The sequence below is a fragment of the Ziziphus jujuba genome, chromosome 12 (genome assembly GCF_031755915.1).
Source record: "Ziziphus jujuba cultivar Dongzao chromosome 12, ASM3175591v1".
Classification (NCBI taxonomy): domain Eukaryota; kingdom Viridiplantae; phylum Streptophyta; class Magnoliopsida; order Rosales; family Rhamnaceae; genus Ziziphus; species Ziziphus jujuba.
Window position 1 is genome coordinate 623,647 of NC_083390.1, and position 16,595 is coordinate 640,241.

At 31.4% G+C, this 16,595-nt stretch overlaps 1 protein-coding gene across 1 annotated transcript; it reads right to left on the reverse strand.

Annotated features, from left to right (window-relative positions):
- Positions 1 to 917: 917 nt before the first annotated feature.
- Positions 918 to 2,670, reverse strand: LOC125420431 (uncharacterized acetyltransferase At3g50280). Its single transcript, XM_048467072.2, has one exon. The coding sequence runs from the start codon at positions 2,643 to 2,645 to the stop codon at positions 1,110 to 1,112; it is 1,536 nt and encodes a 511-aa protein (XP_048323029.1). The 5' UTR covers positions 2,646 to 2,670; the 3' UTR covers positions 918 to 1,109.
- Positions 2,671 to 16,595: the final 13,925 nt, after the last annotated feature.

Genomic DNA, 16,595 nt, shown 5'->3' on the forward strand with positions numbered 1-16,595 from the left:
TAGTAGGCCACATCGATAGCAAAAGTCTGGCAATTTTTCATATTGAAATTCCATCCAATTTTGCTATTGAGAACCCAAAATAACTCTCATACCTCTACGTAACGGTCGCCGAATATCAAGTTTTATACGGAGGCGCATGACTTCGCCAAAACAAAGGCCCTCTTCATCAGAATCTACTGCTACACATTCTCCTAAATGGGAACCAATGGCCTCCCCCAAGCCTTTTGTCATATAATGGAGAGGAACATTATGAACTTGGACCCCAAAAAAGTGCAGTGTAAAGAGAAGTTGACAGAGGAATAATGATTTCAGAAATTTCCTCAGTCAAGACTAAAGCACGCTCAAAATGCCATGGTGCTCCTTCAATAACCCTCTCCTTATTAGCCATATTAAAGAAACGACACAAAAATAGTGTATCATGAAATTCTTTGAAATGAATCGAACATGAATTACCCCATATGGAATGCATCATGTCAATAAAAGCACACTTATTAAAGCGAGATCTTGTAAGAACTTGCACCAGTAGACATTGATGGAGTGCATCAACATCATGATGAATAGCATCATTAACAGCTAAAGAGGCAGATTCTTCTGATGTCAAACGTAAAGTTTTATGAAAGTTAGTAGTGACTTCATCCATAAATGAGACAGGATGGTAAAAAACTCCTCACAAGAGTAGGAGGAAGAAAATTCACAAGCAATATTGCATGATAGAAAAAACTCTCAGGAACGAGAGAAAAATGGATTAGATTTTACAAATTATATGAGATAACCATTAAATATCCATTAATAAAAAGATGAATATGGTAAAAATTATAATAGTTGTAAATCAACGGGCTAAAAAAATGGCAAAACTGTGAAAATAAAAGTAACTAAAAATGCAATACCATCACAATTAGGAGCAAACAAATGAAAACTGAAGAGCAAGGATTCAAACTAATAAATTAATAAATATATAGTGCAGTTTAATTATGCGATTCATGATGAAAAAAACTAATTTATCAATTTCATGGGGCATACTCGGGAAGAATTTGAGTAGTTGAAGTTAATTACAATATGCATGCATGTGGTAATTAATTAATCTCATGGGATAGATGGACGATCATCAATTAACGGACAGCTTCCATGAAGTGTTCGTGAGATAGAAGACGGGACATGGCATCAGGTGAAAGGCATATGTCCAAGGCAATGCTTCCATGTTCGCGTCCAGAACAAGCACACACATTGCCGTCGCTCATTAGATTCCTGTTTCCGAAATAAAAGCCCAAAGGTTTGCCCAATATTCCAAATTCATTATCAATGGTGCTGAATTTGGAAAAATCGTTGACCACCACACTGCAAAGTTTAATCTGGTCATCGGGCATTAAACACCGTGGAGACTTGAGCCAGTCGTGAAGCCATTGGCCGACTTGGGTGTCATCGTAGTTGACCACAGCCTGGTTGATTTTCCAGGCTGCCCAACCTAGATTGTTGGAGAGCAACTCACCAGCAGTGGTAATAACTGCTATCATGCCCACTGCGTTTCCAAAGTACTCTGCAGGCAATGGGGGGTCCAATCTTGATCTGTTGTTGATTGGGGACACCAACAGGAGAGTGCGATCAGGGGGCAGATTGCGCACCTGGGTTATGGTCCTCCACAGAAATGCAGACAAGGCCTGGAAGGAAGATATTTTGGGAATAACACCATTTGCGTTGGGATTATTAGTGGCAGTTAGATCTGCAATTGCTTTTGCTTTGATGTTTGCTATTGCCTGGGAATAGAGGTGGAAGATTCTTGCTCTGCGTGGAGGAGGCTGGGGTATGGTGAAAGAGTCGAAGCTTCGGAGGGCGAAGGGGACTTTAAGAACTGGACCGTAACCGTCGGGAAACCAACGCTCCAGCATTGGTGGGCGTGAGATAGTTATGATATTTTGTTGTTGTTGTTGTTGTTGAAAGATGTGAGACCACATGCTCAAGAAATAGCAAAAGGAGTTTCCATCGGCAACTATGTGGTTCATGCTGCAGCCTAGGAATATCCCATCCACCAGCTCTACCACTGTGATGGTCAGCAAGCTCTTGGACTTCAGATCATTGACGTCTTTATCATCCATAAACAACGATTGTAGAACACCTGCTGGGATATCATCATCATAACTGGGAGATTGAGAATGGAGGAGGTCGGATACACCAAAGTCCTTGTGTAAGGATATTGCATGGATAAATTTGACACCGGAGCTGTTGTTACAGTCCACATGGTAAGAATATGAAACCTCAGCATCAGCATTATTAGCAGCCTCTTTCTCATTCTCATGATTCAATATTAAAATTTCATTATTATTACCATTGATGTGCTTAATAGCTCTAATTCGGCCTGCAACTGGATAAAAGTGGAGGAGGGTGAGGGAGAGAGACGACTTGAGGTTCTCCAACAGAGTTTTCATCTCTGGAGGTTTGACGGCAAACAGAAGGCCATTTTGGATATGGAAATGAAAATTTATTAAGTTAACATCCCAAGGTGTTAAGTGGAAAGGGGGTGTGGGCTTTTGTAAACCCTGGTGAGGCTCAACAAAACACTCTGAAACTATTTTAACACCACTACCACTACCCATTCCTGATCCTTTGACAAAAGAGATTACTACACTATTGTGGAATTGCGATACACACATATATACATCATATATGCATATATATATATATATATATATATAGAGTTAAACAACTATTTCAGCTAGCTGGTTGTCATGTATACTTTTTCTTTTTATTGTTATTATTTATTTATTTTTTGTTATTATTTTTCTTACCCTCGTGATCCACGAATTATATTTTGCTTTATTGAAAAATATCATCCATCAGTAACTGCTTATTAAAATTACTAGATTCCATCATTCCACCAACTAATGTTCTCTCACCTACTAAAATATAATAAAATAAGAAAGCCTCTGATTTTCCTGTGGCTAATCAATATTGGTCGTTTGATACACCTAAAACAACCTATGTATGCAATCTCAGCCGTTTATTTATTTTCGTACACATTAACAATAATATATAAATTTAAATTTTATTCACAGAAATATGCGAATCGCAAAGCACAGCCACAAACTTTACCAACCAACCTCTCATTGTCAAGACTAATGTCTTCTGTCGTTCATTATTAATTATGATAGCTGTTGCCCCAAAAAATCAAAAGGTGTTATAAAATGAAGAAATATAAATAAGATATAGAAAAGCAAAGACAGAGAAAATCTTAGGATTTCATTTATCCTTATCTCTTATCTTTTTTTATTACCATTTATTATTTCTTTTTTATTTAATTTAATTTAATTTAATTTTTTTGTTTTCTTTATTCCGAAGTCTCTTCTCACAGAGTTTCCCTTTGACTTGCTAATAAAAGAAAATCCATTTAAAGTTTTTGATCTTTTTTTTTTTTTTATGGCTGTAGGACGCTTGACTGCTCTAATGACCGCATTTTCATGTGTATCATAATCTCTTCTTGTGTATAAAGATTAGGATTTACGAGTGCAAGAGAGGGAGAGGGAGAGGTAGAAACCTAGTAGTATAAAAGATATTGGTTGGGAATTGTAAATGCAGGGGATGTCCTAATGGCATAAGCTATTATTTTTTTGCATATTGATCAAAATTTAAAACATCCTTTTAAATATCAATATATATATATATATATATGAATTAGCATATACAAAAATAAAATTCTAAATTATTATTATTATTATTATGAGCACTCTATATATATATAGAATAAAATATATTATGGTCAAAATACACCATTACAATAAAATATATATTTAAAAAATATAATGCAATAATCTAAAACTTCAAATACATAAATAAAAGTTTTTAACTGTACATACATAATAAAATCATAAATTTATATTCATTAATTTAATAATTAGATAAATTAAAAATATAAAAAATTAAATAAATATATAAATCGAGCTTGGTTCATGGTGAAATTTTTATTCCCAGATGCCGCTCTGATCCCGATCAGGGCATAACTTTTTTTTTTTTTTTTTTCATTAGATAACATATCCAATTTAATTTTAAAATTGATATTCATTCTTTATCTTCAATTAAAGCAAAATAAATGTTATAATATAATGAAAAACTTTTATTTTAGATTTTTTCAACTGAGCCATTTTTGTTTATTGAACTAACTAAAACTATAATAAATTTGTATATAATATAATTACAAAACTAGTAATATTCAAAAACTAAAATAATCAATAAAATTTGATAAAGTAATAAATATGTATGATTAACTAAATAAATTTGTCAATGTGTATTTTATATCCTTTTAAGTTAGAATCTTTTAAATTTTTTTTTAGTGTTTTCCCTTATTTTTCTATTAGCATTCATCTCTTTGTAATGCACGACATGTATAACCGTAATAGATGATGTTAAATATAATTTATAAAAATTAATTATATTTGAATTTTTTTTTCAATGTAAAAGTTTGTTAAGAATTATAAATTTGACTCCAACAATAATACTACTCAATTATGAAATTCAAATTCAAAAATTACCTATATAATTTTTTCCATCTATGGAATTTTCCTATTTAATTTTTTAATCTATGGAATTTAAATTTAAATTCAAATGTATTTATATAATTTAATTTAAATTTAAATATATTTAAATAATATTTTTCATCTATAGAATACAAATGTATTTTTGGTTCTTTGTAAATAATTAATTTCCATATATTAAATAGTCATAATGTAATTTAATTATTATTATTATTATTATTATTATTATTATTATTATTATTATTATTATTTATTTTATAAATATATTTTTACTTTATAAGATAAATTACTTATAGAATTCAATTAAAAAATGTTTACCTATTTAATTTTTTTTTCATCTACAAAATTCAAATTCAAATCCAAATGTATTTATATGATTTAATTCAAATTCAAATATTTTTATATAATATTTTCCATCTATGGGATTAAAATTAAAATTCAAATATATTTTTGGATTCTTTGTAAACAATAATTTTTCTATGTTAAATCCTTATATTTAATTTGATTAGATAAAGAATTCAATTTAAATGAAATAATAGCATCCTCTATAACTCTTCCATTATCTAACATATGTATTTTAATTTAAGAGATCTTTCCTTTATATATATTTTAAAATATTTTTTTATAAAACAATTATTTTCATTAAATTTTATAACTCATTGTTTCTATTTACAATTATTTTTACCATATATAGAATATTTTATCTTGTAAATATTAGTCAAACCCTATACAAATATGTATATTTATGATTAATAAAAATGATGCGTTAATATATTCTTGAAAAATCTTTAATTTTGTTTTATATTAAATATTAGATATTAGATAATTTAATATTGAATATTAAATATTAAAATTATAGAAAATTATTAATTTTTTAATTTAAATTTAAATTTAATAATTATCATTCAAGATCCTATTTATCCATTATTTATATTTAAGAATATAATAACATAACTATAAAAAAAAATTTAAATAGTAGATTAATTATTTAATAATATTATCATTCTTGTTAATAAAATAAAAACAGCATGGGATGACAATTAAGATTCAAAATTAAATAAGATCACAAAAATCAACTTGGTCATAATCACAAATCAAATTAATGGTTATTAAGTTTGTATAATTTTCATTACATTGTAAGTATTTAGTTATACTTTTAAATATAAAATCGATCTTTTATAAAAAATTGATTTTATATTAATTCATATTAATTAAATCTTGTCATATGTGTACATATATATATATATATATATATATATAAGTACATTTTGAGCATTTTTTGGAAAATATTGAAAAAAAATATATTATCCATTTTAAATTTCTTATAAAAGGATCAATTTCATTAGTAATACTAATTGCCATATGTTAATCTTATTATTTATAATAAAATTTTATTTATTGTATATCCATATATAAATATGTATTAATGTATAGAGTTCTTGTGTGAAATATCTTTAATAATAAAAATATTTTTTATTATATAAATTTTTTTACTTAATCTTTAAAAAATTTAAAAAGTAACCAAATAAGGAGAGAAAAAAATTTTTTTTGCCAAGTTTTAATCCATCACCAAAAATAAAATCTTCATAGTTACATACTATGGAAATTTTCAAAAATTAAGATCAAATTTTTTATTTCAAGTTTTACGAAGATTGTATAATTTTTGTTTTTGGGAATATTATTTATATAAATTATTTGTAAAAATATTATTTATATAAATTATACTAAAACCGTTGTACATGTTATAACAAAGGTTTATAGCCAAATCTTGATAATGCCCATACATTATCAAAATTTTCAAAAAATTAAGATCAAATGATTCCTTTCAAGTTTTATTGAGATTATGAATTTTTTAAATAATTTTATTTTTGGATTTTAATTTTTTATAATATCTTTGGAAATAAATAAAATGAATATAAGGAAATATATGTCAATGATTTTAAAATTGTAGAATTTAAGGTGATTTTGCTTTTGAATTTTAATTTTTTTTAATGTTTTTTAAGTGAATAAAATGAATATGAGGATAATACGTGGCAAAAATTTTTGCTAATTTTTTTACTTTTATATATTATATAAATGTATATATCTAGGCCATAACTCCATCATAATATATATTAGGCCATGTCATATATATGTATAATTCTGTTATAATATATGTATAATTACATTATAATATATATGTATAGTAATTAAGCCATAATTAGGCCATAAATATATATGTAGTAAATAAGATAAAATTGAATATTTATTTATTTTCAATTTATTTCAAACTTATATCTATAAAATGTAAGATAATGAATAATAAATAATAAATAATAAGTAATAATAAAAAAATAAAAAAATATTTTTGAAAGAAATTTGAAAAAAAAAAATATTGACATGTGATGCATATGCTTTATTTTTTATTTATTATATAGATTCCTACAATACTTTTTTTTAGATATCATATTATTTTGGTAAATCTATTAACAATTTATATTTTTTATTTTAATTAAAAATAAATGAACAACTATGAAATACTATGGTTTTTTTATTTTAATTATAAAACACATTAGCATTACTTTGTTAAAAACTTTTAAAACTGGATTCACATTTCCGTAAAAAGAAAAAAATGGCAGTTTCATAAGATATACACTAAATTTCATGGCATTTGTTTTAATTAAAATATGCTTTGGTTTTGTAAAAAAAATAAAAGACACGTGGTAGACGTAGGAAAGGGCCAGTGTATGAGCGGGTATCCAAATAAGTGTAATTAGCACTCCTCTATTAAAATTTACCCTTAATAAGAAAATTCTATATCAGCCACGTTTACTGTATGCATCAGTAATCCCTTTTTAACACTGTTAATCTACATTTACATTTTTTATTTGTTATAAAAAATATATTTCATGAAAATTTCTTAGATCCCATAAATTTTTCAAATAAATTAATTATCTAATTGATAACAATATTTTCTTACGACCGATAAAATTATATTTTCTTTAATAAGAATTCATAAAATTTTCAAATTAAATTAAATGTTCTAATTAGGTATCTTTGTTGCCTTTCTATCCCGCTGCAAACCTTTTGCCAAACCATCAATTTAGACCGTGCCCAGTTATCTCTTACCTATTCAGTATGATCATCATCTCAATATGTGTTGAGCATGTCAAGAACATTAGTTGGTGCACCAGTTTATCTTTTACCAGTTCACCAGTTCAATACGATCATCTCCTGGATATTTGTTGAGCATGTCAAGAAACATTAACTGGGGATGAGGTTGATGGGTTATCATTTTGATGTAACGTAACATAAGAAGCATTTGATTCTAATCCAACTTTGAAATGCCCATGCTCATTTACGTTATAAATTTTTATTTGTTTAAGGTATTATCAAAAAAATTTAATTAATGGTTGTTTAAAGATTAATGCTTTATATTATAAAAAATACTCTTCTTCAGAATAAAATTAAAATATAATATTGCCAGGGTTATTGGTATCACTTTATACAATAATTAATTAATTTAATTGAAAATAATTATGGGATCTAAGAAATTTCCATCAAAAATATTTTTGGAATTCTTCAAATTTGTTACAATATTTGATTCTAATTTCTGATTGTACTTTGACATGCCCATGCTCATTGACGTGATTTTTATTTGTTTGAGGTGTACAAAAAGTTTAATTAGTGGTCCTTTAAAGAATGCATTATGTATAAATAAAAAGAAATATCTTCTTCCATATAAAATAAAATAAAAATATACATTAAAAAGATATTGGTATCACTTCTAATAATTAATTTAATTGGAAAGAAATATGAAATATAAGAAATTTCGATAAAAATATTTATGATAATAGATCAAAATATAATCATAGGTTAATGGTATTAGAAAAGGATTCATAATATCTACGGCAAATGAGATTGATTCGAAATCTTTAGCAAGATAAACAAATTTTAATTAGATGGGCCTGTATACTCTTATGGTCTGTCATGCCCAATAACTTTCTCAATAAATGGGATAGTGACCTCACTATTGAAAAAATCCGTCCTTTCCCAAAAATAGATTCCACCAACTAAAGTATAATAAAATAGGAAAGCCTCTCACTATTGAAAAAATCTTTCTTCCCGAAAATAGATTCCACCAATTAATGTTCTCTCACCTATTAAAATATAATAAAATAAGAAAACCTCTGATTTTCTTGTGGCTAATAAATATTGGTCGTTTGATACACCTAAACACCTATGTATGCAATCTCAGCCGTTTATTTACTTTCGTACACATTAACACTAATATATAAAATTTCAATTTTATGCACAGAAATATGTAAATCCCAAAACACAGCCACAAACTGTACCCACCAGCCCGCATCGTCAACACTAATGTCTCCTGTCGTTCATTATTAATTATGATAGCTGTTGCCCAAAAAATGAAAAAGGTGTTATAAAATGAAGAAATATAAATAAGATACAGAAAACTAAAGACTCAAAGAGAATCTTAGGATTTCACTTAACTTATCTCTTATCTTTTTTATTATCCTTTAGTATTTAATTTAATTTTTTTTGGTTTTCTTTTTTCTTAAGTCTCTTCTCCAAGAGTTTCCCTTTGACTAGCTGATAAAAGAAAATCCATTTAAAAGTCTTTGATCTTAATATTGGGATGACCTATTGAAGTGTGACAATTTTGCCACTTGATGGTACATGTCACCGACTAGCATGCTCACCTTAGTATCAAATCCTTTCCTTTTATGAGTTTATATTTTTTTGTATGTTTTTAATTGATACAAGGTATATTTTGATAATTTTTTGTGCCTAAGTTATGTATGCAAAAGTATAGGTAAAATTATGCACAAAAGAGTAGGAATGTTATGCTTGAAATGCCTATGGTGCTGGATTCATAATTTCTAGCAATATAGTTCCACTATTTATCTTATATCTCAGGTTGCAAATGGAGTTTTGGGCTGAAATTTTGAAGGATGTCTACAGACATATATAGAAGACTATGGTTCAAATTTCAGGTCAAAATGAAATGGGAAAGTCCATTTTCTATTCCAAACAGATTGCTGTAACTGATGGGCCCAGTATGCAGAGTATGTGTCAGTTTTGGAGCTGTTTGGCCCATGATCCGGTTCCAGAATATTCCTACCTCTTGGAACAATATTTATTGATGACCAAGGATGCTTCAAACCAAGTTTCATAGGCAGATACAAAGGGGAACTAAGTAGGTGAAACTAGTTTGGTTGTTTACCCAAACTAGTTAAACAATAGGAACTTAGTTCAAACCATGTGCCACCTTTTACTATATTTGGAATAGACATGTTGCAGCTAGTTTTTACCTTTTTTGTGTATGAAAAGTTAGGTGTTGACCATTTCACTTTTTAAATTTCAAATACTTTACTCATTTTATAAGCTCACATGCTTGGCATGTGTGAATTAGTTGTAATTTCTAGCTTATATTGCAAAATGATTGAAATGGCTATACATCCAAGCTTTATTTTCAAAAGCCAACGTGGTCCCCTTCTTCTTATCTCTTCTTCAACACCTTAGAACACTCTAGGAACCCTAAAAACTAGAAAACACCATAACCAAAACCTAAAAACACAACTCACACACAACCATTCCCAAGAGCATCACCAAAAGCTTGCTTGTTGCTAACACTTCAAGTTAGCTTGCTCTTGATCATAACCTTCTCACCCCAACAAAGTGGTATCAGAGCAAGGCACATTTTTGTGAGATTTGTGAGGTTTTTGGGCTGGTTCGTTCCTTGAGAGTGAAGAGATACTTGAAAGCACAAATATATTTTCATATTCCTTCATACTAGAAAGCAACATTCACATGGCTTCTTCAAGTTTTTCAACTCCTTCACCTCCTATCTTCAATGGGGAGAACTACAACATTTGGAGTATCAAGATGCAAGCCTACTTGAAGGCTTATGGTCTTTGGGAGGTCACCATAAATCCCCAAGAACCTGAGCCTTTGAGACAAGGGGCAACAGTCAACCAAATTAAGCACCATAAGGAGGAATTGGCTAAAGGTTTCAAGGCTCTCACCACCATTCATTCTTGTATTAGTGATACCATTTTCATAAGGATAATGGCATGTGAGAGTGCCAAAGAAGCTTGGGACAAACTTCAAGATGAGTTCCAAGGGAGTGCAAGGACAAGGCAAATGCAAATCCTTAACCTAAAGAGGGAGTTTGAGACTATCAAGATGACAGACAAAGAAACGGTTAAGGAGTTCACCACAAGGCTTCTTAATGTGGTGAATCAAATTAGGATGCTAGGTAAAAGATTAAGTGACCAAAGGATTGTGGAGAAGGTGTTGGTCTCCTTGCCCGAGAGGTTTGAAGCTAAGATATCTTCATTGAAGGAGTCAAGGAACCTAAATGAAATTTCCTTGACCGAGTTGGTGAATGCCTTGCAAGCTACGGAGCAAGGAAGGAGGATTAGACATGAAGAATCAATGGAGGCTGCATTTGTGTCTAAACAACATCAAAAGATACAAAATCAAAAGAAAAACAAGCTTAAGGTCATAAAGGAGAAAGGTGAAACTAGCCAACCCGAGAGGAAGTCCTATGAACCTTGTCACCATTGCAAGAAGAAAGGTCATCATCCAAGAAGGTGTTGGTGGAGGCCGGATGCATTTTGCCATAAATGCCAACAAAAGAGTCATGTGGATAGAGTATGCAAGGCTAACAAGAAAGATAAGCAACAAGCAAATGTTGCTAAAGATAATGCTAGTGATAGTGAATCCGAAGAGTTGTTTGTTGCTACTTGTTTTAGTAGTATCAAGAATGATGAAGGATGGATCATTGATAGTGGAGCAACACACCATATGTCTCACAAGCATGAGTGGTTCACAAACTTGGATAGGATTAGCCATAACAAAGTTAAAATTGGAAATGGAGCCTCGATGGAAGTGAAAGGCAAAGGAGATGTGGTGATACACACCACCAAAAGTATCAAAACTATCCATGATATTCTCTATGTACCTTCTTTATGTGAGAACTTACTTAGTGTAGGTTAAATCCTTGAGAACAAATATGCATTATACTTCTCAAACATGACATGCACTATAGTTGATCCACATGGAAATGAATTAATGTGTGTTGGAATGAAGAACAAGAATTTTAGGTTGAATATGGATGAAAATGGTGCATCGGTTGCATTGAACACCAAAGTTGAGAACACCTCTCAACTTTGGCATAAAAGACTTGGCCATGCTAGCTTTAAGTCATTGGTAGGCACACATGAACTTGTTAGAGACATGCCATTGGTGGAGAAGTAAGAACATGTGTGTGAAGTGTGTCAAAAAGGAAAGCATACTAGGCTAGCATTTCAATCTTGTTCTTGGAGATCAAAGGAGAAGCTATGACTTATACATTCGGATATTTGTGGTCCTATGAGTGTTCCATCCTTAAATGGCAGCAAGTATTTCATAACTTTCATTGATGATTACTCAAGAATGTGTTGGGTGTATTTCCTTGAAAGAAAATCACAAGCTTTGGAGAAGTTTGTAGAATTTATGAAGTTAGTGCAAAATCAATCCGGTTGCACTATAAAGGTGTTAAGGACGGACAATGGTAGGGAATACACAAGTAAAGCTTTCAAACAAAATGGTGTATGTGAAAGGAAGAACCGTACCATCATGGAGATGGCTAGATATTTGTTGTTTGAAAGTGGCTTGCCAAAGAAGTTTTGGGCCGAAGGAGTTAATACATCCATCTACATCCAAAATAGACTTTACTCCAAGTCTTTGAGGAGTAAAACCCCATTTGAGCTTTGGTTTGGATATAAGCCTTCTTTTGATTATCTAAGGGTATTTGGAAGCATTTGTTACATCCTAGTACCACAAGAGAAGAGAGGAAAGCTTGATGAAAGGTCACAAGTTGGTGTCTTGGTTGGCTATAGTGATGTGACCAAGGGATATAAAGTGTATAACTTGGAAACCAAGAAACTTGTGATAAGTAGAGATGTGAAAGTTGATGAGGAAGCTAAATGGGTTTGTAGTAAGGAGGAGTTGGCTAGTATGGATGAAGACAATCGGGTTGAAGCTCATGATAACGATGAGGAACAAGGAAATGATGAAGGTGCTGCCCATGATGATGAATATGATGAGAATGAGCTAGAAATCTCCATAGGGGCTGATTTGGAGATTGGTGATGTTGTGAGAGGCACAAGACCTCTTAATGAGATTTATGAAAGGTGTAATGTGGCATTGAGTGATCCAATCAATGTCCATGAGGCTATGGTAAGAAAAGAGTGGAGACAAGCCATGCAAGATGAAATCGATGTGATAAACAAGAATGACACTTGGAGCTTGGTAACAAAGTGGAAGGGAAAGAATGCTATTGGGGTGAAATGGATCTTTAGGACCAAGTACAATCCGGATGGGTCCATAAATAAGCACAAGGCAAGGCTTGTTGTCAAATGATATGCACAACAAGCTGGTGTGGATTATGGAGAGACTTTTGCACCGGTTGCAAGGATGGAAACCATAAAACTTCTCCTTGCAATTTCGGCACAAAAGTCTTGGAAAGTATATCACCTTGATGTGAAGTCAGCCTTCTTGAATGGAATATTGAAGGAGGAGGTCTATGTTATACAACCCGAAGGTTTTGTGAAGAAAGGAAGTGAAGAGAAGGTATACAAGCTACACAAGGCCTTGTATGGCCTTAAACAAGCTCCTAGGGCATGGTATGCCAAGATAGATGGTTTTTTGACAAAGCATGGATTTAGGAGGAGTCCTAATGAGCCTACATTGTATATTAGGACTCATGGTTGCATGTCTCTTTATGTTGATGACCTCCTAGTGACCGGTGGTAATGAGAAAGAAGTGAGCAATTTCAAAAGTGAGCTAGAATTGAACTTTGAGATGTCTAGCCTTGGAGAGATGAAATACTTTCTTGGAATTGAAGTTGTCCAATCATCCAAGGGCATCTTCATATCTCAAGAAAGCTATGTGAAGGAGTTGCTCAAGAAGTTTGACATGGAAGATTGTAATAGCGTTGCCACACCTATGAATGAAGGCACCAAGTTGGTGAAGGATGATGATTCTCCAAAGGTAAATCCTTCCATCTATAGAAGTTTAATTGGTATCCTTTTATATGTATGCTCTACTAGACCAGATATCATGTTTAGTGTGGCTGGTTTGTCAAGATTTATGCATAGTCCATCATAAAATCATCTTAGTTGTGCAAAAAGAATCCTAAGGTATTTGAAAGGTACTAGTGATTTTGGTATATGGTACAAGGATGGCATGAATGAAGCTTTGCTTGTTTATAGTGATAGTGATTGGGCTGGTTCTTTGGATGATAGCAAGAGCATATCAGGATACATTTACACTCTTGGAAATGGTCCTTTCTCATGGAATTCCAAGAAGCAACAAACCGTTGCACAAAGCACCGCGGAAGCCGAGTATATTGCTTGCTCAAGTTGTGCTAATCAAGGTGTTTGGCTTAGAAAATTATTGGAGGACTTGAGCTTGAAGCAAGAGGAAGCCACAGTAATATTGTGTGACAATACTTCAGCAATAGCAATTGCACAAAATCCAGTCCAACATGGGAGGACCAAGCACATACCGGTCAAGTATCATTCCCTAAGGGAATTTGAAGCAAGTGGTGAAGTGAAGTTGGAGTATGTGACTTCCGAGGAGAACTTGGCGGATATCTTCACCAAGCCATTGGAAAAGAAGAGATTTGAGATATTGAGAGGACTTCTCAATGTCTCATACAAAATTGCCAAGGAGGAGTGTTGAAGTGTGGCTATTATGCCACTTGATGGTGCATGTCACCGACTAGCATGCACACCTTAGTATCAAATCCTTTCCTTTTATGAGTTTATATTTTTTTTGTATGTTTTTAATTGATACAAGGTATATTTTGATAATTTTTTGTGCCTAAGTTATGTATGCAAAAGTATAGGCAAAATTATGCACAAAAGAGTAGGAATGTTATGCTTGAAATGCCTATGGTGCTGGATTCATAATTTCCAGCAACATAGTTCCACTATTTATCTTATATCTCAGGTTGCAAATGAATATTTGGGCTGAAATTTTGAGGGATGTCTACAGACATATATAGAAGACTATGGTTCAAATTTCAGGTTAAAATGAAATGGGAAAGTCCATTTTCTATTCCAAACAGATTGCTGTAACTGATGGGCCCAGTATGCAGAGTATGTGTCAGTTTTGGAGCTGTTTGGCCCATGATCCGGTTCCAGAACATTCCTAGCTCTTGGAACAATATTTATTGATGACCAAGGATGCTTCAAACCAAGTTTCATATGCATATACAAAGGGGAACTAAGTAGGTGAAACTAGTTTGGTTATTTACCCAAACTAGTTAAACAATAGGAACTTAGTTCAAACCATGTGCCACTTTTTACTATATTTGGAATAGACATGTTGCAGCTGGTTTTTACCTCTTTTGTGTATGAAAAGTTAGGTGTTGACCATTTTACTTTTTAAATTTCAAATACTTTACTCATTTTGTAAGCTCACATGCTTGGCATGTATGAACTAGTTGTAATTTCAAGCTTATATTGCAAAATGAATGAAATGGTTATACATCCAAGCTTTATTTTCAAAAGCCAACGTGGTCTCCTTCTTCTTATCTCTTTTTCAACACCTTAGAACACTCTAGGAACCCTAAAAACTAGAAAACACCATAACCAAAACCTAAAAACACAACTCACACACAACCATTCCCAAGAGCATCACCAAAAGCTTGCTTGTTGCTAACACTTCAAGCTAGCTTGCTCTTGATCATAACCTTCTCACCCCAACATGACCCATTTTATTATGGCTGTAGTTTGCTTTGCTCGACTTCTCTAATGACCGCATTATTATGTGTATCCTAATCTAGATTAGGATTTACTAGTGCAAGAGAGGGACAGGTAGAAACCTAGTAGTATAAATAAAACAATGAAGGCCGAACAACGACAAGAGTGAATATTGCTAAAAGGGGTTTTTGAATGATGCCATTGTACTAGCTACCTTCAAATCAAAGTTCAATTAAGGTGCTTTATAATTTCCTCGACAGTATTTAAGTACAAACAAACCATTCACTCAAAATAAAAATAAAAATTGCTAGTAATCGAAAATCCGATTTCTAACTGCTAATAGATTGATTAATGGTAAAGAGTTTGAAATTCTCACCAAAATGTACCTACGAAAAGAAACTATATATATAGACTTTACTGTAAAGTAAAATTACACCAATCTCCTCCGTTCCTCTTATTATTATTATTATTGTTGTTATAATCTAAAAATCCAAAACAAAACAAAATCCAGTGGTTAATAACACTTAATATCCTTTCGTTTTTTAAATTAAAATTAAAATTTTCCAAAACCACATTGAAACTAAAACCCATGGATTCCAATTTCAATGTAAGATTGTAGGTAGTTACTCTAAGAACTGGGACAACAGAGACTGTCGCTGTGACTGACGAGTGATTTTTTTTTTTGGGAGAAAAGGAATATTAAATATAAAGTTAAAGAGAAGGAAATCATATATTTTTTTCTCTGGGAAGTGGGAAGAATTTCTTCTCCTTCACCTTAAATAACATTAAATTTTTTGTTAAACAGCAAGCAGTTTACTGTAGGAACCCTTTCAAATACATTAGATTTTTGTTTATTGGTAATTCCCTTCAGATGGATTAGATAGGAACACACATTTTGTCTCAGAAATATGACTTCTTTTTCCAAAAAGTACAGATAAATAAGGAAATACAAGGGGCAAAATTCATGTACTTGTGCAATGCATAATACAAAATTTTCCAAATAACTGCATGGTAGTTGATTATAAAAATAAAGAAAACAAAGTTGCAAGTTGTGTGAATGATATTGGTTAACGTCAATTAAGTAATTAAAGGGAGCGCAATACATGAAGACGGTATTCTCCGCCCATATAGGAAAGATGTTCCTGTATGCTGCATAGTTTATCATACAGTTCTTGTGGAAGACTCCCATTATCTCCTGCAAACACACACACACAAATCATTAATCTTTATCAAAATTTATAATTAAGCCAACCTAACCAAACCTTACTCATCAGCTTTTCACCCATCTTTATTTATAAAATTCAAGCACCTCATGATA

What these genes read in the sequence shown, in the direction of transcription:
- LOC125420431 (XM_048467072.2), bottom strand. Translation starts at nt 2,645, where the DNA reads ATGTGTGTATCGCAATTCCACAATAGTGTAGTAATCTCTTTTGTCAAA.